The sequence below is a fragment of the Xenopus tropicalis genome, chromosome 3 (genome assembly GCF_000004195.4).
Source record: "Xenopus tropicalis strain Nigerian chromosome 3, UCB_Xtro_10.0, whole genome shotgun sequence".
Taxonomy (NCBI): domain Eukaryota; kingdom Metazoa; phylum Chordata; class Amphibia; order Anura; family Pipidae; genus Xenopus; species Xenopus tropicalis.
The window spans coordinates 128480392-128507137 of record NC_030679.2 but is presented as its reverse complement, the minus strand read 5'-3'; the positions used below and the strand labels follow the sequence as shown (position 1 = coordinate 128507137).

General features: G+C 39.5%; 2 protein-coding genes across 2 annotated transcripts; one reads left to right on the top strand and one right to left on the bottom strand.

Annotated features, from left to right (window-relative positions):
* The first annotated feature begins 1006 nt into the window (after positions 1-1006).
* LOC116409494 (olfactory receptor 5V1-like) lies at positions 1007-2676 on the top strand. The gene has a single exon (XM_031898146.1). It carries the CDS (start codon positions 1015-1017, stop codon positions 1918-1920), a length of 906 nt encoding a protein of 301 aa, XP_031754006.1. The 5' UTR covers positions 1007-1014; the 3' UTR covers positions 1921-2676.
* A 22398-nt stretch (positions 2677-25074) lies between these two features.
* On the bottom strand, positions 25075-26007 carry or2t27 (olfactory receptor family 2 subfamily T member 27). The gene has a single exon (XM_002939072.3). The coding sequence runs from the start codon at positions 26005-26007 to the stop codon at positions 25075-25077; it is 933 nt and encodes a 310-aa protein (XP_002939118.3).
* Between the last annotated feature and the right edge of the window lie 739 nt (positions 26008-26746).

The window sequence follows — 26746 nt, the reverse complement described above, 5'->3', positions numbered from 1 at the left end:
GTGAATTCTCCTCCAGACAAGACCCCATTGCAGGCAATGCCTTGCTTATATCCGTGATTCTGCTTATTTCTACTGCCCTCCTGTGCCAGTCAGAACACATGCATACAGTCGGCATTAGGCAATGATTCTGCTGTGCCCTGCTGGTTTATATAGCAATGACCCCTGTGCCATTATCCTTTCAAGTAAGTTATCACAACAACAGCATTGTTGGAACTAGAGCAGTGATCCCCATCTTTTGGCTCGTGAGCAACATGTTGCCCCCAACCCCTTGGATGTTGCTCCCAGTGGCCTCAAAGTAGGTGCCCATTTTTACATTTCTAGCTTGGAGGCAAGTTTTGGAAGCCCAGATACAGTATTACTCCAAGCAGAGCCTCCTGCAGGCTAGTAGTCCCCATGGGGCTACCAAACAGCCAATCACAGCCCTTATTTGACATCCACAAAGAACTTTTTTCATGCTTGTGTGGCTCACCAACACTTTTTACATCTGAGTGTGGCTCACAAGTAAAATCCCTGAACTAGAGGCTTGGCTGGAGAAGAACTGACTTCAGCATAGGGGTCACTCAGTTTTAAGGTTCTTCGGCATTTGCAGCTCCACCATACTGTGCAATGATTTTCTGAATTTCTTAATATAGTCATGTAAACTGGAGTAAGAAATCAAGTTGTGGGATTGTCACCTATTTGTGATAGACACATTTTTGTTGCAATTCTCACAACATTCCGCATTTTGCCATCTGCGCAGATTTGTTAAACTGACACAAAAATGTGAACATTTTTGCTGTGCAAAATTATCCCATGCACACCAATGTATTCTCTGCAGAAGAGAAAAGTCTCTGCGAGAAAGTCACCCATTGATTTGCAAATCTGCAAATTTTCATGCTGGATTGGATGGATTTGTGCATCACTGTCACCTACAACTCAAAGCAAAATTGGAATTTTCTGTATCATTTCTATGTACTTGCCACAAACTGGAAATAAAATAATTTTTCTTTTCTCTTTCAGAAACATACTAGACTGATGGGAAACAATACCATATTTACATACTTCTACCTTTTAGCATTTTCCAGGGAAGGAGAGAAGCAGCCAACACTTTTTATAGCCTTTTTCTTTATGTACATGTTTGGGGTCCTGGGGAATCTGAGTATAATCACAGTTACATGCAGTGATGCTCACTTACACACCCCTATGTACTTTTTACTGGCCAACCTGTCCTTTATAGACATCTGTTACACTACAACAACCCTCCCCAAACTGCTGCACATCCTACTCACCGGCAATAATATCATCTCCTTCCCAGAGTGCTTCACTCAGATGTTCTTCTACTCAATATCAGCTCAAAGTGAAATTATTTTGCTGGCCTTCATGGCCTATGATCGCTACGCTGCTATCTGTGATCCTCTGAAATATCACCTCATAATTAACATTAGAAAATGTGCCCAGGTTTTGGCAGCCATCTGGACATCTTCACTTCCAAATGCTCTTTTGGGTTCTTCGATTATTTTAGAGTTACATTTTTGTGGTTCCAACACAATCGACCAGTTCTTCTGTGACGGCAAATATATGACAAAAATCTCCTGTGAGGCAGTTAGTATCAACTATTACCTGTTTTTTGGCACAATGATTTATGGAGTCCTCCCATTCCTGCTCTGTGTAGCTTCTTATACCAAAATAATCCAAAGCATTTTATACATTAAGTCGTCATCTGGTAGGAAAAAAGCCTTCTCCACCTGTTCCTCCCATCTCACTGCCCTCCTTCTGTTCTACGGAGCCGCATCATGGATGTACATGGCACCAGAAAACTCACAGCAACTAGACCGTATCATCACTGTGATTTTTACAGCTATGACTCCTATGCTGAACCCCCTAATTTACAGTCTCAGGAATAAGGAGATAAAAAGAGCAATAAAAAACATTTTTTCTTGATAATATTTAGAATAATTACAATTTCTATCAAAGGTTCTGGTCTCTGGTCTGCCACTGTGTACTATATATTCACCCTGCCTTTGTTTATATTTTTCTGTGTTGCTTTGCTGTAAACTGTTAGTTGACCACTAATGAAGCTCCACCTGAATGTGGCTTCTTCTATGTGGGTGCTGTGTATAGTAAATCTGTCTATGTGTGTATTTAATAGCACAGCAAGACCAATAGAAATGTGATTTTGCCCACAGATATTATTATTCAGAGAAAAATATATAATTGCATTGGTTTTATCCCTACAGCAGGCAATGAGGATGCTTGATTTTGTCATAAATTAAGAAATAAACATTTGCTGAGAATGGCATATAATAGTCATTATATTTTAAAGAGCCATCAAAAATGTATTGGCAATGTCAGAAACTAATTTTCAACATAAAACATTATTATGTTAGTACTAGTCATTCCGTACCCTTACCTCAGGCTTTTAGAAGCCTCCATTCCCAAATGTTGGGGCGTTTACAATTTTGAGATATTTCTATAAAGCTCCTATACCTTTCTATAAAGCCAAATAAAACCATATCTAATTCTACAAACAGTATTTATGGTTCCCAGATCTTAACAAATGTATCATAGGTATCATTGTAACTATTGAGTTTTTCCATTCACATTACACCCATTTCTGTTATCCATTCTTATATATGAGGATTTATCTTTGTTATTCAAAATTGTGGGATAATATCCCTTCCCCCAACATGAAACCCAAGAGAGATCTTTTATATTTATATATTCCCAGCTTCTGGGAACATTGACAGTAAGGATGTTGGTGACGACTGGGTTTCTTGCTTCACAGTCAGCTGTCCTGCTACCTGGTTCCTTCCTGCTAGTGACTTCAGACACATTAGTACTTTCTTTTCACAACTTCTTCCTTCACCTCTGTGATAGCCCTCTAACATGACTGCCCTGACATAGCCTTTAATAAAGCCCTTGGTGATCAATGTGACCATCGTGTTATTGGCTTGTCACTCAAATATACAATCAACTATTGAAAAGGCATTGCGCAGAGAACAAAGAACCACAGAAAATTTCCACCAGCATCTTCCTTTGTTGATTCTTATTGCATTTGCACCTGGAGCACCTGTCAAAATCAGGCCCCATGTTTGATGATTTGGAAGTATAGTTGTTCACGTAATATTGAAGTAAGGGCGTTTAAAAATTGGGGAAAGAAATAAGTGGATGCAAGTGGTTCTTAAAATAATTAATAATTTCTTTATTGGCAGGGATGTCACATGAATCTTTTGGGCAACGGGCACAGATGATCCAATACAATGGTTCAGCATATAATCACAGACAGAACCTTCAGAAGTGTTTGCCCTTCAGGGGCCAATGACCAATCTGTGGATAGTCAACTTGCAGTGGAATGTAAATGCTGAAAATTTCATAAGTTCTCAAACTTTGTGGACATTGAGTTGTCAGGAACAAGCCCTCACTGCAAATGGATTTCCTACAGAGTTACCTTATGGGGCAGATTAATCAAAATGTGAGTTTAGATCTTAATACATAAAACTCACCCATGTTCTATTAATTCCTATGGGATTTTTAGAAGCATATTATCAAATGGTGAGTTCTAACTTACACCTATCAATAAATACGCTTCTAAAAATCCTATTGGAATGAATAGATTGTGGGTGCGTTTTTATTAATTAAGCTCTAAACTCACATTTTGATAAATCTGCCCCTATGTCTTTCTATGGGTCTATAAAGAAGTAGTTTTTCTAAATCCTTTTTTTTTCTACACAAGTTGCATATTATCCCAAGACCATTTACGCAAAACAAACTGTGTTTCATCAGTGCATATTATTAGTTCAATAACAGGTCCCCAGATAGTACTCTTGTTATAGACAAATAGTAGCACAAAAGTATATAAAGTCTACAGTCACACAAAGGGATAAAGATTCAACTGAACTTCATTAGCAAGGTAAGGGGTGTGCTGTATACCAGGATGGGATATGTTGAGATCAGATGGATGGAGGAAACATAGCATTAGAAAGACTTGTACCTACTTTGGTTCTCCCAGACAAGCTTAATGTATTTGGAAAGCATTAAGTATGTACAGTATATAGTAATGCATAGGGGCTGATTTACTAAGACACGATTTCGAATCCGAAAAATTCCGATTGGAAACGAACATTTTGCGACTTTTTCGGTAATTTCGCGATTTTTTCGTATTTTTTGTGTTTTTTCGGCGTCTTTACGTTTTTTGCGTAAAAACGCGAGTTTTTCGTAGCCATTACGAAAGTTGCGCAAAGTCACAATTTTTTCGTAGCGTTAACACTTGCGCGCAAAGTCGCGCAAGTTTTAACGCTACGAAAAAATCGTGACTTTGCGCAACTTTCGTAATGGCTACAAAAAACTCGTAAAGACTAATGGCTACCCAAAAATCGTAAAGACGCCGAAAAAATCGCAAAAGATACGAAAAATCGCAAAAGATACGAAAAAATCGCAAAAGATACGAAAAAATCCCAAAATTACCGATCATTACGAAAAAAACGCAATCGGACGCATTCGGCCCGTTCGTGGGTTAGTAAATGTGCCCCATAGATTTTAAAACATTTTTGATTTGGGCCAAAAATCTAATTTGCTCCGGGCTTTTCAGATGTTGTGTTATATTTTTACCAGTATCATTAATTCTTATTTGGAGTGACATCCGTCCTTTCATTTTAACCTGTAGGACAGTCACCTTTTTGTGCCTTGTGTTTATAAACATTGTCCTGGTAAAGGGGGAACTTTTTAAACTGAAACAGGATCTTTTTCATTCTTGCATATGTAGCATCATAATGTGGGGCTGCTTTTAATCAGCGAGACTGGGCATCTTGCCACACGGAAGAATGATTGGTACCAAATACAGTGAAATACTGGAAGAGAACCGGTTTAAGTCCAATAAAAATGTAAGGCTTGTCCGAAATATCAGCTTTCATTGGGATTGTGATAGTACGCACAAAGCTTAAGTAGCAAATGGAATGGTTCAAGGATTAAATGGATAAAACAGGCCAGTCAAAGCCCTAATCTCAACCAAACTGACAATCTCTGGCACTGTATAGAAATTAAGATGTACCAGCATCATCCAAAGAACCTGAGGCAAGTCTGCCACAAAGAAGGGTCAAAATCATTTCTTATTGTGTGCAGATGAAATATACTTACCCTAATGGTTATATTAGAATTGTGGGGTTTTAAATGCATCAGATTGGAAAAAAATCTTAAGGAATATTTTAAACAAAAGTGTTTTTAACATAAAGCAATGTTACAATAGTAAGTCATTTTTTTTTTTTTTTACTTCTAAGGACGTGCCAGATGGGCACTTGAAATTTATAAAGTCTTTTTTCTGGAACAACTATTTCAAAATAAATAACACTATTAAATCACAAATCTGCTAGTCATTTGGTCTGCTACAACATTTTCTATTCTTAAAGCTCAGGTCTGTGCACTTGAATCCATATTCGTTTTGGTCAGTTTACCTCTCTACTAAAGTCTTAAGCTGGCCATACACGTTACAGCCCCATGATTCAGCCTTCAACGTTAGTGAAGAGTAGTAACCATCTTTACTGTGACCATTGGTTGCAGGAAAGATTATTCCAACTCTCCACTAATGTTCAGGGCTAAATCATCAGATATGGAGGTAGAAACAATAGGGATTCTACCCCTATCTGACAATTCAGCTCTAAACGCAGCTTTTGCTCAGGCACCTTCAACGGCACCCGGTCAAAATCTTTTCTAGCTCCCAATCATTGAAACAACCATTATCCAAGGATTTTGCAATATCGGTCCCCTTGTCAATCCACCATGCATGGTCAGAATATCACACTAAACCTTGTTTCGTAAGATAATATTGTTGCTTGTATGGACAGCTTTATTGTCATGACCATATCACATGGTTGGCTAAAAGCTTAATCCAACAACTTGCATTTGAATGGATTACCAATTGGCATGGAGATATTTCAGAGCACCCCTGTAGGACCCTAGCATAGGGACCGTTAGTGTTCTTGGATCTTACGTTATTTTATACCAGAGAAAGGTCCCTTTAATGTTATCAGGAAAAGGTGATGTACTGGTCAAAGCCTGAGAAAGAGAAACACACACCACCGCTTTACTATAAAAAATAAAAAACTGGACACACCAGTAGGGAACCATTTTAACAGCCCTCACCACTCCATAAATGATTTAAGAATCTTGGTCCTTAAGGGGAACTTTAAAACAGAGAATGAAAGGAAGGTATGGGAGTAGAAATTAATGAAAACTTTCAACTCTCTGGAGAAGGGACTGAACCTGGGCCTTGGATTTATGGCAAATTATTTAGATTAAGAACTGCCTGCACCCAGCCAGAAATACAAACATCTGTAGAGACACTGGGCCAGTTAATCACATGGAATTCCATTCACTTCACACTTCAGTAACTTACCCTAATTTATATCAAGTCACTTTGATCCACATTATCCTGTACCTTATCTGTTTGTATCTATTTGTCCCTTGCAGCCCCCCCCCCCCCCGTTTATATGACTTTGTCAACACCTTCCACACAGATATTCCTTTTTTTCTGGTTATTTGACCTATGAGCTGAATGTTGTATATATATCAGCGAGCACCACAGCTTCTTTGTAATCAGCTTGAAAAAGGAACTAGAATGTTCTGAAAGCTTGCTATGGTTATCTTAGTTAGCCAATAAAGGTATCACCTTTATACCACTTTTGTTATTTTTTATTTCAAAAGGGTTACCCTGTAAACATTTTAATGTTATCCAGACACCATAGAACTAAATACTAATCATGCCAGTAGCAAGATGGTGAATCGCAGAATGTTTAACTAGTTTCCTTTGCTCCCTTAGCCGTTAACCTCAAATAATAAAAGAACATGGTGCAAAGATGGATGAAGGGGCAGGGACTGGCACAATGAGTAACCTCTGTGTCACAAAAGCAGCTGTGTCATACTCAGTAGTAAAAATCAGTAACGGAAATTTTATTAAAAAAAACAAATAAAAAACTATTTGTCCTTTGTGAGTATTTTATATATCTTGCAAACCTGTAGCACCTCATGCACCACCAGACAAATACTGCAAGTTTTTTTTTGTAATTTGGCCAATGAGCAGTGTATGTAATCGAATTTGATTTTGTGCATAGTAAATGAAAAATGTAATTAAAAAAAAATTTGCGGCATAATTAACCATTTAATAACAATTTTACATTGGCAAATGTATTTTGTTTCATTATTTGCCACTTTTATTACATTCCCTTGTATCCAGTATAGTTGGGATCAAGCACAAGGTACAGAGAAAAAAGAGCTTTCTGGATCAGTCATTGGATAACGGATCCCTTACCTGTATTTCAAATTCTGCATTGTAATGATTCATTAATATTTGTATCTCTTCCAGAAACACACTAGACTGATGGACAACAATACCATATTTACATACTTTTCCATTTTAGCATTTTCCAGGGCAGGAGAGAAGCCGCCAACACTTTTTATAGCATTTTCCTTTGTGTACATGTTTGGGGTTCTGGGGAATCTGAGTATAATCACAGTTACATGCAGTGATGCTCACTTACACACCCCTATGTACTTTTTGCTTTCATGCCTGTCCTTTATAGACATCTGTTACACTACAACAACCCTCCCCAAACTGCTGCACATCCTACTCACCGGCAATAACATCATCTCCTTCCCAGAGTGCTTCACTCAGATGTTCTTTTACATGTTGACAGCTGAAAGTGAAATTGTTATGCTGGCTTTCATGGCCTATGACCGTTATGTTGCTATCTGTGAGCCTTTGAATTATTACCTTATAATTCAGATTAAAAACTGTGTCCAGATTTTGGCAGGAATCTGGACATCTGGACTTGTGAACTCACTTTTAAGTTCTTTAGTCTGTATACAAGAATAATATATGGGAACGAGGTCTATATCACGGCCTTAGGACTTGCTCTGTGCTAGTCTCCCAAAATTAAATATCGAGAAGGAGTAAGGAGAAACAAGAATGGGGCTGCGTCTTCCATGCCATGTTTATATGGGCAGGATCAGTAGGAAATTCTAGCAAATATATATTTTTTTTAAGTTTGTTCATGATTTTGGCATTCATTTTTTTCTAAAGAATTTGCTCACTCCGAAAGCATTGAAGTCAGTGGGTGTTTTTATCATGGGTATCACTGTATCACAGTTTTTCCATTTGCATTATTATGACCATTTCTACTTTATATATGAGGGGTTATTTTAGTTCTTCAATATTGTGGGAAAATACCCCTTGCTTCCCCAAACATGCCACCCAAATATATTTTATATTTATAGGCAGCACCTTGGAGCATAATAATCCAATTATTAGTAATCCAATTGTTAGTTCAGGTTTCATATCTCTACTGGTAATTGCATATGTAATAAATAGTTTAACGTTGTATTGACCTTTAATAAAAAAGAGAGACCTGAAGAACAATGAACTTGGTGCAATAACCTCCAAACGACCAATAAATATGTGAAGCTACTGTACAGTATGTGCTGTTCTTTTTACAACTGAAGCCATTCTCTTGATCAGAACCAAGCTGCCCTCCAAGCTCATTCTGCAGTTGTGGCCCTAGTTTGTTGCTTTTTGCTACCCTGAAGTTGGCCAGTCCTTAATGTGTTTCTGGTTTCAGGTTTTCTGGCACATCCTATATAGATATGAAACAGCACTACAATACAGAATATAGTTTGGTTCATTGTAAAATGCCTTCAGCTTATTTTGTGCAATGTATATCTTGTGAGGTTGAGGAGACTGCCTCATACAGATAAAAGCAAACAAAAGGAATTCTGGGAATGAATTCCAAACTCTTAAAAAAATCCCATTTACATGGGTTTATCCTATAGGCTACAGCTTCTAACCCAGTGGAATTCATTCCCAGAATTCCTTTTGTATAGCTCTATAAAGAAACCTTGTTTCATAGATCCTCTGCATTTAATGATCAAGATGTTTACTTGCCCCAAGGCCCTTTTTAAAAGACAAACAACATTTAATGATTGCAACATTATCAGATCTGGGGCATAAGGGACATAGGTGCATATTAATAGGTATAACAGGCCCCCAGAGATGTTTCCTATTAAAGAGAAATAGGAGTGAAAAAGTATATAAGTTCCTTTACTCACACAAAGGAGCAAACATTGAACTTCACTAACAAGGTAAGGTGGGTGCTGTATGCCAGTATAGGATATGGAGGGGTCGGCTGATGTATTAGGGTTACAGACTCATACAAACTGCGTTCCATTGTCCTGACAAACCTCTGCCCAAACACAGCATGACAAAGCTAATTCTGATTTTGGTTTTTCGCTTTTAACTCACTTTTTTATTAGGAATCTGTGGCCACTATTGCTCCATAAACATCTTCACAATGAAAGGAATTAAATGTACTTTCATATACTTAGCAGCACGTCCCATAATGTCACTTTGTAACCTATTATAATATATAGTTGGCATGCCGCATGTTGCGCCTCTGTAGCTGTAAGAGCCAGTTTTCATTTAAAAAAGCTTTGAAATAAGTCCATAATCCTATGTTACTTAGGTTTCCAGTAACAACTCTGGCAATGTTTTCCATTTTTCCAAAAAGAATTTGTAAAAAAGCGGAGCACAGGATAGCTTATAAAATCATACTTTTATTTTTATGTTTTTATATATATAAAAGTTTTCTATTGGGACACACTCCTTTGCACGTTAGGGGTTAATGGTGGATTGTTAAGTGGTATGGGTGTGTGTTATGCCTATTTAAACAACTAGAGGGGCGGGTCACAATTTGGGCTTCTGAGGATGTGGTGTTTTAACCACAAAACGCGTTAAGCCAAGGGTCTGGTCTATTTTTAATCGATGGAAATAAAAGTATGATTTTATAAGCTATCCTGTGCTCTGCTTTTTTACAAATTCTTTTTGGAAAATGTTTTTGGCCCTATCGGGGGCGGCATCAAGCGTGGTAGCACGGAAAAGTCTTTTGTGGCTGGCTATCCTGGTGAGTGCTCCCCTTTCTTTCTGTTTTCGTAATGTTTTCCATTTAAAACATTGGGTTCCTTAACTGTGAGGCTGGCACATGTATATAGATGAAAGGGAAAAACAACAAGCCCAAGCTGCAGTTTAGAATGCAGTTTAGATGATTTTCAAAAACCAAACCGCAGTGTATGATGTTTTCATTATTTAGACAACAAAAGGAATTCTGGGAATGAATTCCAAACTCTTAAAAAAAATCCCATTTACATGGGTTTATCCTATAGGCTAAAGCTCACCCACTGGGTTTGAAGCTGAAGCCAGGACAATAGCTGATCAGATTCCCAACTACAGACCGGTTTCGCCTTTCTTGAGGCTCATCAGTGTAGTGCAGGGTTTCCTGATCAGCTTAGGTAGAGTCACCATGTTAGACAAGTACAAATACCTTTCCCAAGTCTCATACAGATTCCTATTTTATTCAACAATCTTTAAGCCGCTCCATTTATGAAGCCTTTTTAAAAGCCGAGGGCAGCCTTTGTCATTACCTTGCCATTGTCATTACCATGCTGTGAGACAATATCATTGGTTTCATGTTTTTAACAGGGAATTTATTATTTATCCAGTGTTATTACAACATTTTTTTGGCTTTAAGTCATACAAATAACATTGAGATATATTGAGTTTTTTCATCTCATCTTTCATCAACAACTTGTATAGCATTCTGCCCTCTGCATACAATTCAGGTGGAAGAGATTCAAGTGATATTAATGAAAACTGTTTGTCCAACTGCACGATTATTTTTCTGTTGCTTTATTAAAAGGGACTTAATACAGAGAAAAGGAAATTGAATGGGGAAGTTAGAAAAATGTAGGCCCATGAGAAAACCTTGGACCCTAGGCCCACTTTCCAAACTATTTTTCCTCCTTTCCTCACCCAACCTGTTTATTCTCCTAGTCTCTTTTATTTACATGCTAGCATCTATTCTTCTGTCTATTTCTCCTCTTTGTTCCCATTCAGAAATAGGGAATGACCATGAAACAGGCCAAATGGTCAGGAGCAGGAGGGCCCACTGACACCTGGGCCCACCGGGAGTTTTCCTGGTATCCTGGAGGGCCAGTCCGACACTGCTTGTTGGTGTGACCAGTGTGACCATGCACAAATGCATGCAATATCATTTTGTGGAGAAAGAAATGCAACCCATTCTCAACACACTCCTAAGGGGACGTTATAACCATAGACCTGATAAGTGAGCAAAGTGAATCATTTGTATGATGTTCTTGTTGACCGTATAAGATCTCATGTGCATTTACTGAAGCTGAGATGAATAATTTTCTTTTCCTTAGTGAAGGCACTTTTGAAAGCAATGTCTTTGCTATTCATTACACTACCTAGTATAAATAAATCTAAAGCATCTGGACTTAAGTAATCATTGAAGATGTTTCACTACTCGGATGCGTAGTGAAATGTCTTCAATGATTACTTAAGTCCAGTTGCTTTAGATTTATCTATACTAGATATACCATGATCTGGATGAATGAAAAGCTTCATAGTCATATTCATTACACTAGTTCTGACATGTACACTTGATACAATGCAGCAGTAGTCAGTTCTCCTCCAAACAAGACCCCATTACAGACAAAGCCTTTCTCACATCTGTGACTCTTCTTCTCTTGACTGCCTTCCTGTTCCTGTCAGAGCTCATGCATACAGGGGTCATAAGCCAATGATTCTGCAGTGCCTCACTGGTTTATATAGCTATGCCCCCTATGCCATTATCTTTGCAAGTAAGTTATCACAACAACGGCATTGTTGGAACTAGAGTCTTGGCTGGGGAAGAACTGAAATCAGCATTGTGGAGCAAATTTTTTTCATGGGCACAAGATGACATGTCCATGCTCTTTAAAGCTATAACATGCAATATGATTTGCTCTGTAATTTCCTTCCTACTTTTGTGGCTTATGTTTGGATATTAGAAATTATTTCAGCCGGCACAACAAGTAAAGTGCAAGCTGGGCAAGACCTCTGCGTGTTTATTCAAAATGCATTTTGTTGTGCCGGCTGAAATAATTTCTACTGGACTTTGCTGAGAGTGCCGACTCTCTGGGCCGTGCACCAAGTGGTTAACCTGTTGGAGGAGGTAAGGGTGTGCTGGTGTAACATTTTTTCTATTTTATGTTTGGATATTCCCACTGTGACTCTTTTTTGTATTATTTTGTATTATGTATTAATTTGTATATTAACAAAGTCCTCTAATTCATATAATTATTACGATGATTTGCTGCATTTCTTAATAGAGTGAGGCCAAAAGGAGCAAGAAATCCCATTGTGAGACCCATTGTTACCTGTTAGTGATAAGCAAATTTTTGTTGTTATTTTCACAATTTGAACACTCTTGCTGTGCAAAAAAATTACCACGGAAAAACAAAGATCAACACCAATGTATTCTGCACAGAAAAGGTCGCTGCGGAAAAAAGTTGCAGTGGAAAGAGTCACCACAGAAGACTCCCATAGACTCCAATGTAATTTGCACGGAAAGAAAAAACACCTATCTACTTTGATGTGTTTTGCAAATTTTCCTGCGGGTTTGCAGGTTTTTCGGTAAAGCAAAATGGGACAGATTTGCTTACCACTGTCACCTATAACCTATAATATGCATTTTCTGTATAATTTCTATTTACCTGCCACAAACTGGTATTTAAAATAATTCTTCTTTTCTGTTCCAGAAACACACTAGACTGATGGGAAACAATACCATATTTACATACTTCTACATTTTAGCATTTTCCAGGGAAGGAGAGAAGCAGCCAGAACTTTTTATACTGTTTTTCTTTATGTACATGTTTGGGGTCCTGGGGAATCTGAGTATAATCACAGTTACATGCAGTGATGCTCACTTACACACCCCTATGTACTTTTTACTGGCCAACCTGTCCTTTATAGACATCTGTTACACTACAACAACCCTCCCCAAACTGCTGCACATCCTACTCACCGGCAATAACATCATCTCCTTCCCAGAGTGCTTCACTCAGATGGTCTTCTACTCACTGACAGCTCAAAGTGAAATTATTTTGCTGGCCTTCATGGCCTATGATCGCTATGTTGCTATCTGTGATCCTCTGAAATATCACCTCATAATTAACAATAAAAAATGTGCCCAGATTTTGGCAGCCATCTGGACATCTTCACTTCCAAATGCTCTTTTGGGTTCTTCGATTATTTTAGAGTTGAATTTTTGTGGTTCCAACACAATTGACCAGTTCTTCTGTGATGCCAAATATATGATAAAAATCTCCTGTGAGGCAGTTAGTATCAACTATTACCTGTTTTTTGGCGCAATGATCTATGGAGTCCTCCCATTCCTGCTCTGCTTAGCTTCTTATACCAAAATAATCCATAGCATTTTCCAGATTAAGTCGTCATCTGGTAGGAAAAATGCCTTCTCCACCTGTTCCTCCCATCTCACTGTCCTTCTTCTTTTCTTTGGAGCCGCATCTTGGATGTACATGGCACCAGAAAACTCTCACCAACTAGACCGTATCATCACTGTGATTTTTACAGCGGTGACTCCCATGCTGAACCCCCTAATTTACAGTCTCAGGAATAAGGAGATAAAAAGAGCAATAAAAACCCTTTTTTCTTGATAATATAGAAAAATAGTTCTTTATAAACTATTATTGAAATGTATACATTTTTCTTATATCATACTAGAAGCCTGCTTAAATTGCAAGAAGGAATACTATATTCAATTTTCAAATGTTTTCTTTAAATTACAATTTCTATCAAAGCTTCTGGTCTGCGACTGTGTACTATATATTCACCCTACCTTTGTATTTTGCTGTGTTGCTCTGCTGTTGTTGACAACTAATGTAGCTCCATCTGAATGTGGCTTCTTCTATGTGGGTGCTGTGTATAGTAAATCTGTCTATGTGTGTATTTAATAGCATATCAAGACCAACAAAAACATGATTTTGCCCACTGATATTACTATTCAGAAAAAAATATATAATTGAACTGGGTTTTATACCTAGCAGGCTTGAGGATGCTCAATTTTGCCATACATTAAAAAAAAAAAAACATTTGCAGAGAATGGCATATAATAGTCATTATATTCTTAAAAATGTATTGTCAATATCAGAAACTCATTTTCAGTACATCAATAAATTGAAATCCAGAGATAACTTTGACTTGTATAGAGTAGAAAGAAAAATAAAGTACATTAAAACCAAAAAATATTGTACCAGTCATTCCCTATACTTACCTAAGGCTTTTAGAAGCCCCCATTCATAAATGTTGAGGCATTTACAATGTTATGAGATATTTCTATAAAGCTCCTATACTAGACTATAAATAGTAAGCCAAATTTAATTCTACAAACAGTATCTATGGTTACCAAATCTTAGGAAATGTATCTTAGGCATCATTGTAACTAGACAGTAGTGATGAGCAAATCTGGTGAAAGATTCTCAAAACGGCGAAAATGATGAGTGTCAAAAAATGCACACAACAATTTTTTTTTCATATTCACGCAAATAGAAACTTCAGAAGTGTTTGGCCATCAGGGGTCAGTCACCAGTCTGCGAAAAGTCAACTTGCAAATGTTTTACACCAAGATTCAGGCCCTTCAAGTGGAACTTAGACTGGAACACATCTACCTCTAAGTCTGTACACTTGGGTGAGGAGCCCAGGTGGAATCCAAATAGAAAGAGACATAGCACTATCAGCCTCTCCCTTTTATACCATAGAAAATTGACCCCTACTGGCCAGATATGATACTGCCATGATCAAACTTTCACAATTAGCTGTCTATCAACAATAGGGACTGCCTGTAAACAATAAAGGGTAACTACTTGATCAGTCCCCTACATTTTCCCCCTGGGTGAACATGTTTCTGTTAGAGCAAGGAACAACATTAGAACATCATTTACACATTAAGGGCCAGATTCATCGAAGTACGAATTGTTCCAGATGCTTTGCATCAATTTGTGCAACAAAATCGTATTTGGATTCATTCAAGTTTCGGTATTGTGACTTTCCTTGGGCCAGGTTGGAGCTGCAGAGTGCCATTGAGCCCTATGGGAGACTTTCCTTGGGCCGGGTTGGAGCTGCAGAGTGCCATTGAACCCTATGGGAGACTTTCCTTGGGCCGGGTTGGAGCTGCAGAGTGCCATTGAGCCCTATGGGAGACTTTCCTTGGGCCAGGTTGGAGCTGCAGAGTGCCATTGAGCCCTATGGGAGACTTTCCTTGGGCCGGGTTGGAGCTGCAGAGTGCCATTGAGCCCTATGGGAGACTTTCCTTGGGCCGGTTGGAGCTGCAGAGTGCCATTGAGCCCTATGGGAGACTTTCCTTGGGCCGGGTTGGAGCTGCAGAGTGCCATTGAACCCTATGGGAGACTTTCCTTGGGCCGGGTTGGAGCTGCAGAGTGCCATTGAGCCCTATGGGAGACTTTCCTTGGGCCAGGTTGGAGCTGCAGAGTGCCATTGAGCCCTATGGGAGACTTTCCTTGGGCCGGGTTGGAGCTGCAGAGTGCCATTGAGCCCTATGGGAGACTTTCCTTGGGCCGGGTTGGAGCTGCAGAGTGCCATTGAGCCCTATGGGAGACTTTCCTTGGGCCGGGTTGGAGCTGCAGAGTGCCATTGAGCCCTATCGGAGACTTTCCTTGGGCCGGGTTGGAGCTGCAGAGTGCCATTGAACCCTATGGGAGACTTTCCTTGGGCCGGGTTGGAGCTGCAGAGTGCCATTGAGCCCTATGGGAGACTTTCCTTGGGCCGGGTTGGAGCTGCAGAGTGCCATTGAGCCCTATGGGAGACTTTCCTTGGGCCGGGTTGGAGCTGCAGAGTGCCATTGAGCCCTATGGGAGACTTTCCTTGGGCCGGGTTGGAGCTGCAGAGTGCCATTGAGCCCTATGGGAGACTTTCCTTGGGCCGGGTTGGAGCTGCAGAGTGCCATTGAGCCCTATGGGAGACTTTCCTTGGGCCAGGTTGGAGCTGCAGAGTGCCATTGAGCCCTATGGGAGACTTCCCTTGGGCCGGGTTGGAGCTGCAGAGTGCCATTGAGTCCTATGGGAGACTTTCCTTGGGCCGGGTTGGAGCTGCAGAGTGCCATTGAGCCCTATGGGAGACTTTCCTTGGGCCAGGTTGGAGCTGCAGAGTGCCATTGAGCCCTATGGGAGACTTTCTTTGGGCCGGGTTGGAGCTGCAGAGTGCCATTGAGCCCTATGGGAGACTTTCCTTGGGCCAGGTTGGAGCTGCAGAGTGCCATTGAGCCCTATGGGAGACTTTCCTTGGGCCGGGTTGGAGCTGCAGAGTGCCATTGAGCCCTATGGGAGACTTTCCTTGGGCCGGGTTGGAGCTACAGAGTGCCATTGAGCCCTATGGGAGACTTTCCTTGGGCCGGGTTGGAGCTGCAGAGTGCCATTGAGCCCTATGGGAGACTTTCCTTGGGCCGGGTTGGAGCTGCAGAGTGCCATTGAGCCCCATGGGAGGCTTTCCTTGTGCCAGGTTGGAGCTGCAGAGTGCCATTGAGCCCTATGGGAGACGCGACTTTCCTTGGGCCGGGTTGGAGCTGCAGAGTGCCATTGAGCCCTATGGGAGACTTTCCTTGGGCCGGATTGGAGCTGCAGAGTGCCATTGAGTCCTATGGGAGGCTTCCAAAATCGTGCACTGAAGGATCAGAAAGATTTTCGCGCCGTTTACAATCATTCGGATACGAAAATTTCGTAACTTTCGGATCGTACCATAATATTTTTGTACAACCATGATACGATTTTTGGTGCAATTAACGTACATCAGAAATTTTTGTATTTAATCCAAATTTTTTGCAATCGTACTTTTAATGATCCGAAATTTGGACTTTGATAAATCTGGCCCTTAATGTATCATTCATTTCAGTAAACCCCCCCCCTACTTGTGGGCTACCAGGGCACAATGGTTCCTAAAAAAAAAAAGAAACTTTTTTCCCACAAACTGTAAACTCAGCTTATACCACACACATATTTCAAGTTTTAGGTCTTTGCATTGATGTGCAATAAACCAACATTATTGACAATCACTTTACTATGATTACTTCTTAGGTGATATCTGCTCCCACACACCTGTTACAGACTGTGGAGTAAAGAAGCCTATAGACTGTTAGCACCAGCCTCTTAGGTGTAGCAACACTGGTCTTCACTGATGCATTTTTGGAGCCCCAGAACTCTCTGCTGCGGTTCTACACACAGAGAAAGTTAATCCAAAGAATGAAATACAAAAAGGATCAGCCAAAGGCAAAGTCAGAGTCAGGTAAAAGGACAGAGGTAGTCAGCAAAGATTCAATGTCAAAACCAGCAGAACAGATAACAGCAAAGTTTAGCAAGGATCTGGGAACCACAGAGCAAGCTTGGGCATGGTAGACTCATGGACATTAATGTGAGACACTCAGTTGCTTAGAAGTTACGCTGGGTTCCTTTGTAACCCAGGACTATTAGATGCTTTACAAGGATCTTAAATTTCCTCCATTTGTACACACTCTGTCTGACTCTTGACTGGTGGAGCCCAAACTCATTAGAGATAGTTTTGTAAACTTCTCCAACTTTGGCATGACCAACTCCTTCTCTGAGGTCCTCAGACACCTCCTTTGTTTGAGCCATTATATACATCCACAAATGTGTTGTATGTGTGATCAGGCTTTGCTGGATCCCCATTCTTTAAATAAAACAGAATAATGAATAATGACCACAAGAATTTTGAGGTGCATATTCTAGTGGAATTCATACCGTAGAGTTATAACTGTAAATCTCACAAATTTTCTAACCTTATAGACATTTAATTATAAGGAACAATCACTCATTTCAACTGAATTTTCTACAGAGCAACCTTATATCTTTCAATGGGTCTATAAAGAGTTTTTCTAAATCTTGTGTTTCCTTAACAAGTTGCAGGTTACCCTGAGACCATTTACACAAGACAAAGAGTGTTTCATCAGTGCATATTAGTTCAATAACAGGTCCCAAGAGAATACTCTTGTTATAGACAAATAGTAGACAAACGTATATAAGGTCCACAGTCACACAAAGGAACAAGATTCAACTGAACTTCATTAGCAAGGTAAGGGGTGTGCTGTATACCAGGATGGGATATGTTGGGATCAGATGGATGGAGAAAACATAGCAATAGAAAGACTTATACCTACTTTGGTTCACCCAGACATGCTAAATGTATTTGTAGGAAATACTTATATATTAATGCATGCATTCCAAACATTTATGATTTTGGCCCATTCTTCTAGGCAAATTTGCTCAAGGTTGTTCAGATGTTGCTTTATGTTTTTACTAGTATCATAGACTTTTATTTGGGTTGAGATCAAGGCTTTCATTTGCCACTGTAGGACAGTCACCTTTTCGTTTTTGAGCCACTTTAATGTCCCCTGTGTTTGGAAACATTATCCTGCTAAAGGGTGAACATTTTAGACTGAAACAGGATCTCCTGCAATTTCTCATTCTGCTACAAAAAAAGGGTCAAAACATTTTTTAAGAACGTTTTCTAAAGGTTTGTTTTTTTAATAACAAAACAATATTGCATTAGTAAGTCATTTTTTAATTCTGATAAAGTGCCATATGGAACATGAAACACATAAAGCTTTTACCTTGAGGGATTCTATTTCTAAATAAATTGCACTTTGATATCACAAAAGCCACTAGTGGTGGGGTCGTCTATAGATAAGTACATTTCCTATACACCAAGCTCAGGTCTGTGCACTTGGATCCCATATACTTTGGTGAGTTTACCTCTCCGCTAAAGTTTTATTGTTTTGTTATCATCACACGGTTGAGTAAAAGCTAAAGACTTGTACTTAAATTCGCTGACCAATCAGCATGTCAATTATATGGTAAACCATATTACTGGCATTAATACAAAAATGTGTTTTCTAAGGCAGCAAATATTTCAGTGCATCCCTGTAGTACCTTAGCAGAGGGTCTGTTAATGTTCCTAGACCTTACAACTTATAGAGTAAGGTTCCCTCCTTAGTGTTATATATAGTAGCAAAAATGTACTTTAACCCAGACACCCACAACATACAGGGTTGCATTAAGATTATTGCTGATCTAAACAATCTTGGCTGCCATGGTACCATGTTTACAAAGGCAAGATCCAGAAGTCTTTCCCCTCTGTCCCACCTGTAAATGCAGAGGTACCAGTCCAGTGCTCACCTTGTATATGTACTATACAGTATGTACAAATGTGTTCTGAACTAACTAATGCCAGTAGCAAGGGGGTGTTTATGTGGTTACTTTTAAGGGCAATGGCACGTGGGGAGATTTGTTGCCCACAGTTAAATCTCAGATACCGCAGGCAACAATGCCACTGGTGAAAAGTGAATATCGCCAATGGGAAGGCATATGTGGTGCTTCGTTAAGTTGGCTGACGTTTCCTGTGAAGGAAACTTTGACCAACTTCCAGAAAACGAAGCCTCATGTATGCCTTCCCACTGGCGATATTCACTTTATTGCCAGTGGAAAAGTATTTTGGTGAGATAAGTCATTGACGGTATCTAAGATTTAACCACGGGCAACTAACCTCACATTTACCACCACCCTAACCGATAATCTCAGAATTTTCAACTATTTTTCCTTGCTCGCTGAGCCTCTAACCTCATACTTCAACTTGGAGAAAAATAACCTCTGTGTCACAAAGCAGCAGTACCCCTGAATAGTAACTGTATTTTTATTAGAAGTTTGTAGCTAACATGCTTTTCTTCGGATTCCCATTTTAATACAGATAGAAAAAAATAAACAAAATTAATTCTGGTAATGAATTCCAAGAAAATCCCATTTACATGGGTTTATCCTATAGGCTACAGCTCACCCACTGGGTTTGAAGCTGAAGTCAGGACAATAGCTGATCAGATTCCCAACTGCAGACCTGTTGTGCCCGCTCATCAGTGTAGTGCAGGGTTTTCTGATCAGCTTAGGTAGAGCCAGGAGTGGGGATTCATGAACAAATCATACCATAAACTTTCTAATTCTTTATTAAAGTAGATCCTTCCAAAGGAAGCAAAGGCATCCCTTAAATTAGAAAAAAAAAAAGGTAGGTTAGGAACAAAAGTAGTGATGAAAATTCACTGCGTCAAAATGTACACAGTCATGGAAAAATAGGCCCGGATGCGTCAATTTGGGCATGGTCACATCAAAATGCCCACAGTCACATCAACATAGCTGAGGTCACATAAGAAAAAAATGCGCGTGGCAAACACGTTTCACAAATATTTTGTTGTTTCGTGAATTTTTCTGCAAAACAAAATGGGACAGATTCGCTCATGACAAAAGGCACAAAAGGGCTTGTTACAGAGATGTGTGGATGCAATCCCAGATGTGGTTTTACTAGGAGATTTATTATGTAATTACAAGAAAAGGTTACATGTAGTGATAAGCAAATGTGTCCTGTTTTGCTTCGCTGACAAATTTGCAAAACTGTGAAAAAATTATCGAAACGCGGCTAACCTGCAACTTTTTTGGCACACTTTTTTTTTTCGACAATGAATTTTTGCAAAAAGCGGAAATTCAACGCAAGTCCATGGGTATATCTAATAGGGTAATGTAATGATGTGTCTACAATTTCCCCACATCAAGCAGATGTTTGCTTTTAAACAGCTGACTAGCAATTGCTACCTGTTGATTGGTTGCTATAAAACCTGTATATTACCAGAGCCCCTAAAATCCACATCCATCCACACTAGGGTGAGTTTCATAAGGAGCCAGTTAACCTGTCTGTATGATTTGGGATTATTCTGTTTAACTGTCAGCATCTTAAACAATAATACAAACAAGCTCTCTGTAACCTCTATTTTGGCTCAATAACTGCCTTCCTGAACTGGTACCAGTAGAACATGGGTTACACGGGTCTCTCTCACCCAGAATGGGCCTTCGCTAAGTGGAAGAGGAAGGTGAGGGTGCTGTGCAACGACATCTCTTGCTGCTATACAGAAAAATAAAAACAGGGTTCCAGATGTTCTTGCAAACAAAAAAAAAATATTTTTTTATTGAACATCCACAGGGTTTACTCACAATACAGCTTCAGAGGCCAGTGGTACAGGCAACACATACAGAGTGTAATACAGACTGGCACTCCCCTAAGGACAGATTTGGCAGGAATCTCACTTCACCTCTGCTACACACCTCAGGGAATTCTCTATTCCCTATTCACTTGGATCCCTACACTACAGGCAATGTGGCCTGGGAGAGATACCTACAAAACTGCTATTCCTATGTAGGAGCTCAGTGCTGCTCTTTCTAGCTCAGCCCTAACCGCCTTACACTCCTAGAGTGATGCTATAAAGGGAGCTACCCCTGCCACTATCTAATGCCTCATTCACGGGGCCCTGTTCCCAGATTTCAACTAGGCCTGTGCACAGACTCACTAAAGACATCCACCTGTTCCTCAGGAGGAAGCAAAGAGAAAGTGCCACGCCTAGCACTATACCAAAGTGAGGCAGGAAGTGGTACAGTACCTGCTAGCAAATAGCACACATATGTTAATGAACTTACTTAGATACATTCCCTTCTGCCCAGCAACTAAGGGAACTGAATCTGTAGGGATTTAAAGCCATAGGGTCCATTTAATCCTATGGGTACATCTCTAATGTCATTTTATTTGCAAGTAATTTTCAATGTATTTTTACTAATCTTTATTACTTCTGTTTGAATATTCTCACTGTGTACCAATTTTATTGGTACTGTTTGTTTTGGTAGTACTTACTTATACATTTATAAAACACAAGAGCCATGAATGTTTTGTCAAATATATTCTTACAAATAGTGCTTAGTGATGTCATGAGTTATAATGGGTTTAGATGTCATTTGTGGCACATGACACTCTGAAATTTCTATTTTACAACAGGGGGTACACTAGTCCCTATACTACAATGAATTACTTCTTTTCCTGGCATAGTGATACAATATTTTGCCAAGGTATAATATTGCAATATAACAAAGGCATAACAAAGCAAGCTGTAGTTTTGTTACATAGTGTATTTAATAAATGGTAAAATAGTCTTTATATGCTGTAGTCTAATAATTCAGTTATATCTTTATCTCTTCCAGAAACACACTAGACTGATGGACAACAATACCATATTTACATACTTTTACATTTCAGCATTTTCCAGGGAAGGAGAGAAGCAGCCAACACTTTTTATAGCCTTTTTCTTTATGTACATGTTTGGGGTTCTGGGGAATCTGAGTATAATCACAGTTACATGCAGTGATGCTCACTTACACACCCCTATGTACTTTTTGCTTTCATGCCTGTCCTTTATAGACATCTGTTACACTACAACAACCCTCCCCAAACTGCTGCACATCCTACTCACCGGCAATAACATCATCTCCTTCCCAGAGTGCTTCACTCAGATGTTCTTTTACATGTTGACAGCTGAAAGTGAAATCGTTGTGTTGGCTTTCATGGCCTATGACCGATATGTTGCTGTCTGTGATCCTTTGAAATATTACCTTATAATTCAGATTAAAAAATGTGCCCGGATTTTGGCAGGAATCTGGACATCTGGACTTGTGAACTCACTTTTGAGTTCTTTAGTTATTTCACGGTTACCTTTTTGTGGTTCCAACACAATTAACCAGTTCTTCTGTGACATCAAATATGTGGCAAAAATCTCCTGTGAGGTGATTGGTATCTATTATTACCTATTTTTGGTGGCAGGAACATATGGTGTCCTTCCATTTCTGCTCTGCTTAGCTTCTTATGCTAAAATAATCCTCAATATCCTACAAATGAAGTCAGTAGTGGGTAGACAAAAAGCCTTCTCCACCTGTTCCTCCCATCTCACTGTTCTCCTTCTGTTCTACGGAGCCGCATTGTGGATGTACATGGCACGAGAAAACTCCCAAGAACTGGACCATATCATCACCGTGATTTTTACAGCTGTGACACCAATGCTTAACCCTTTAATATACAGTCTGAAGAATAAGGAGATAAAGAAAGCCATGAAGGCACTACTTTCAGGATAACATGGGGAATCACTGTCAGTGCTTCATAGAAAAATAACTGTCAAATATAAGTCAATAGTTTTGTGCTTATATTATTTCACATTAGTAATCTCTTTGCAAGAGAGAACCTGTTATTTGTTTCTGTGTTAAACTACTGTGTGTCCGCTGTCACCTAGGGTTGTTCCATCTGTAATTGTGTAGCCCCCCATCATTATAACTTCTATGTTTGAAAATATATAGCCTTGCAAAGAATGAATTACCAATAAAATGTGCAATATACCTACAATACATAAGACCAGCTGAAAACATTCAACAAACTTTTTTACATTATTAACCTTCTGCCATTTTTTAAAATTCTTATATTTATGTAATGATGATACAATATGCAGTGCTGTACAGAGTTGTTGCAACCATTTACCACCTACCCCTGCCCCAAGGAAGCTTACAGTCTAGTATTCCTTGACTGCAACATGTTTATTGGGTTAATGGATAACACTTTTGGCACAAAGTTTACTGTGTATGTTTCCTCTTATAACTACTTTATCATTGGATTGGTTCAGTTTTGAAGATCAGCTCAGCATACTCCTCGGGGGAGATAACCAGAACCATATTGAATCATGGGCTACAGTCAACCACTACTTCTTTTTGGAGTCTAGTATTTCTGCCTGTGTCTTAAAGGAGAAGGAAAGGCTAAGTCACTTGGGGGTGCCAAAATGTTAAGCACCCCCAAGTGACTTAGAACGCCTACCTTGTACCCCGGGCTGGTGCCCCCGTATGGAGAGAACAGCACCAGCCCGGGGCAGCTGCCGGCGCTTCCTGCTTCCTCCTCGCTTGCGCGCGCATGCGCAGTGGAGTGAAAAGCCGAACTTAAACATTAAAGTCGGCTTTTCACTCTACTGTGCATGTGCCGGCCCACGGATTTCGCCAGCAGCGCGCAAAGGAAGGAGGAAGCGGTGTCTACAGGTGCCCCGGGCTGGTGCTGTTTTCTCCTTACAGGGGCACCAGCCCGGGGTACAAGGTAGGTCATGTAAGTCACTTGGGGGTGCCTAACATTTTGGCACCCCCAAGTGACTTAGCCTTTCCTTCTCCTTTAAGGACCCAAATAAAACACCAGTATGTTATTGGACTGTAGAAGCAGAGCCATGCACACACTGTGAGAACATAAAAACTCCCCCAAACACTGCCCTAGTATGAATCAAACCCAGGACTGGGGGATGTTGCAACATGCAACTCCATTAAAAATGTTTTTTCACCACAATCCTTTATGTTTGTCTTTAGTATACCCATAGCTAATGCCACTATTCTCTTCACCTATTTGAATACATTAACCCCTTTTCCCACAAGGTGCCTAGACTGAGAAATAAAACACACCCCCAAATCACCTCTAAAATTGGGGCCCTGCCCCTAGAACAATTAAGATGAAATTTGAGAGTATGGCTATTGACCATAGATCTAGCTATCATTTTAACTCTCATAGCAATATTTACATCTATCTATAAAAATGTAACATATACATGTACATATGTTTTTTATTTTTATAAAGATACTTGTGTACAGATGGGGATTGATTTAATAAAAATGAGATTCAAGATTCAGGGGTGGTAAAAGGGTGGTTAACTTATACACAAAGAGGATAATCAGAGAAAGGGCTCTTAAAGGAGAAGGAAAGTCATTTTGGCATTTTACTGCCAATAGATTCGCCACATTAGTGCCACCTAGAACACTATATTTATTCTGCAGAAAGCTTTACCATACCTGAGTAAAGAGCCCTAGAAGCTCCCTCCGTTTGCCATTTTAGCTTGGTCTTCATAACTTCCTGCTGTAGCAAGCCCTTATAGCTCAGATTACACATTCCTAAGGGAGGGGGGAGTGAGTTTTATGAATTCTTATGGGAGGGGGGAGCAGGAGAGGGGAGAGAGGAGCTGTGCAGACTCTGGCCCCAGGAATGAAGGATTTTTCTGAGAGAGGAAGTCAGATACCCTAAGAACATGTTTAAATAAAAGGAGAAAATAAATCCTGTGTTTCTTTTGATAGAGGACTCAGTGCAGCGTTTCTGTGAGTGCTTATGGCTGTATTTACATAGACCTTTCTGATAAAGCTTACTTTTTTTTTTACCTTTCCTTCTCCTTCCCTCTTTAAGGCTAAATGTAGAGGCTTCAGATGTGTCTTGTCATCTACAAAGTGTTTGTGTCTATCCTTTTAAAATGTATTTATTTTTATCTTTTTTAAAAACTGCTTTTTCAAGGCCCTCAAAACCTCTTTGTTCCTCAAACTATACACCAATGGATTTAATGCAGGAACAACAGCAATGTAAATTAGAGACAGTAACTTGTCCTGTTCTTCAGAATGATGAGCCTCTGGTTTTAAATTCAAGCTGAGGAAAGTCCCACAGAATAACACAACCACTATAAGGTGCGAAGAGCAGCTGGAAAATGCCTTCAGTCTTCCCGACGCGTCGCTGATCTTTAGAATAGTAGATAAGATATACATGTAGGATATCAGGATAAGTAGAAAAGGAATGAACCCCAAAACTATGCCCTCCACTGATATTAATAGTTGAATGTTTCTGGTATCAGCACATGAGAGCCAAAGCAATGTCTTCACATCACAAAAGAAATGATTGATTTGCTGGACATTGCAGAATGACAAATTAGATATTAATACAGAGTGCATAAGTGAGTTTAAAGCAGCAAAGAACCAGGACGAAAAGGCCAACAAAGCACATAATCTCTTGTTCATAATAATAGTGTAATGCAAAGGAACACAAATGGCCACATAACGATCATAAGCCATGGAAGTCAACAAGAAAAACTCTATTCCGACACAGAAGGCGAAAAGAAACATTTGTGTAATACAGCATTGAAAGCAAATATTGCCATTGCCAGATACTGTAATAACCAGCAGCTTTGGCAAGATTGCCGAAACATAAACAATGTCCTGAAACGCCAAGTTGCACAGGAAGAAATACATTGGAGTGTGAAGTTGTGAGTCTTTGAAAACAATGATAATTATAGTCATATTTCCTATAACAGACAATAGGTACATTAATAAAACCCCAATGGAAAGCCCCATGTGAAATTCCTTGAAAATTAGAAATGCAAGGAGGTGGAATTCCGAGGTATTCCCGCTCATAGTGTGCCGCTAGGGGAGCTGAAAAGCTCATTAATGATTAATCCATTTTTGGAAAATTGTTTTGATGGCTGCAGATATCTTGAAATATTAGACCAACGCTATTCAACTGAAAAAGAGAAAATTTGTTATGATTTTAAAAAAATCAAGAAATTCTAATTATATAGACCCAAAGACATATCCAGAGAATGAGTGGAAGAACAGGATCGCTCCATGGTGCTTGCTATGAAGAACCCCCAGCTGGGGCAGTTTTTTGCTAACTGGAGCATCGGTCTGGGGTATCAGGTAAGTGAATACAATCACTATTAGTGATGAGCGAATTTACTCGAGAGGCATGGATTTGCAGTGAATTTCCACTTTTTGACATTGGCGACTTGTTTTGAAAAACTTCAGCGAAAATCCACCTCAAAAAAAATTTGTTGCGCGTCAAAAAAAGTCGTGGTCTTGTCAAAAAAAAGTTGCAGTCACTTAAAAAATAGGCACGGTCGCTGCTAAAAAAAGACGTTTGTCATTCGACAAACACGTTTTGCGGATTTTTTGCCAATTTTCCCAGCGTTTCACATTTTTTTGGGCGAAATGGGACAGATTCGCTCATAACTAATCACTATGGGATGCCTAGATTTTGGCACCCCCAAGTGATTGTGACTTTTCTTCTTCTTAGCAATATACGAGAAGACTTTTGTTGTATTTTTCTTATCCTACAATTTTATTTAATATCTAATTTCAAGCAATTTAAAGCCTG

Coding starts and splice junctions, on each gene's coding strand:
- LOC116409494 (XM_031898146.1), top strand. CDS start 1,015: ATGGGAAACAATACCATATTTACATACTTCTACCTTTTAGCATTTTCC.
- or2t27 (XM_002939072.3), bottom strand. CDS start 26,007: ATGAGCGGGAATACCTCGGAATTCCACCTCCTTGCATTTCTAATTTTC.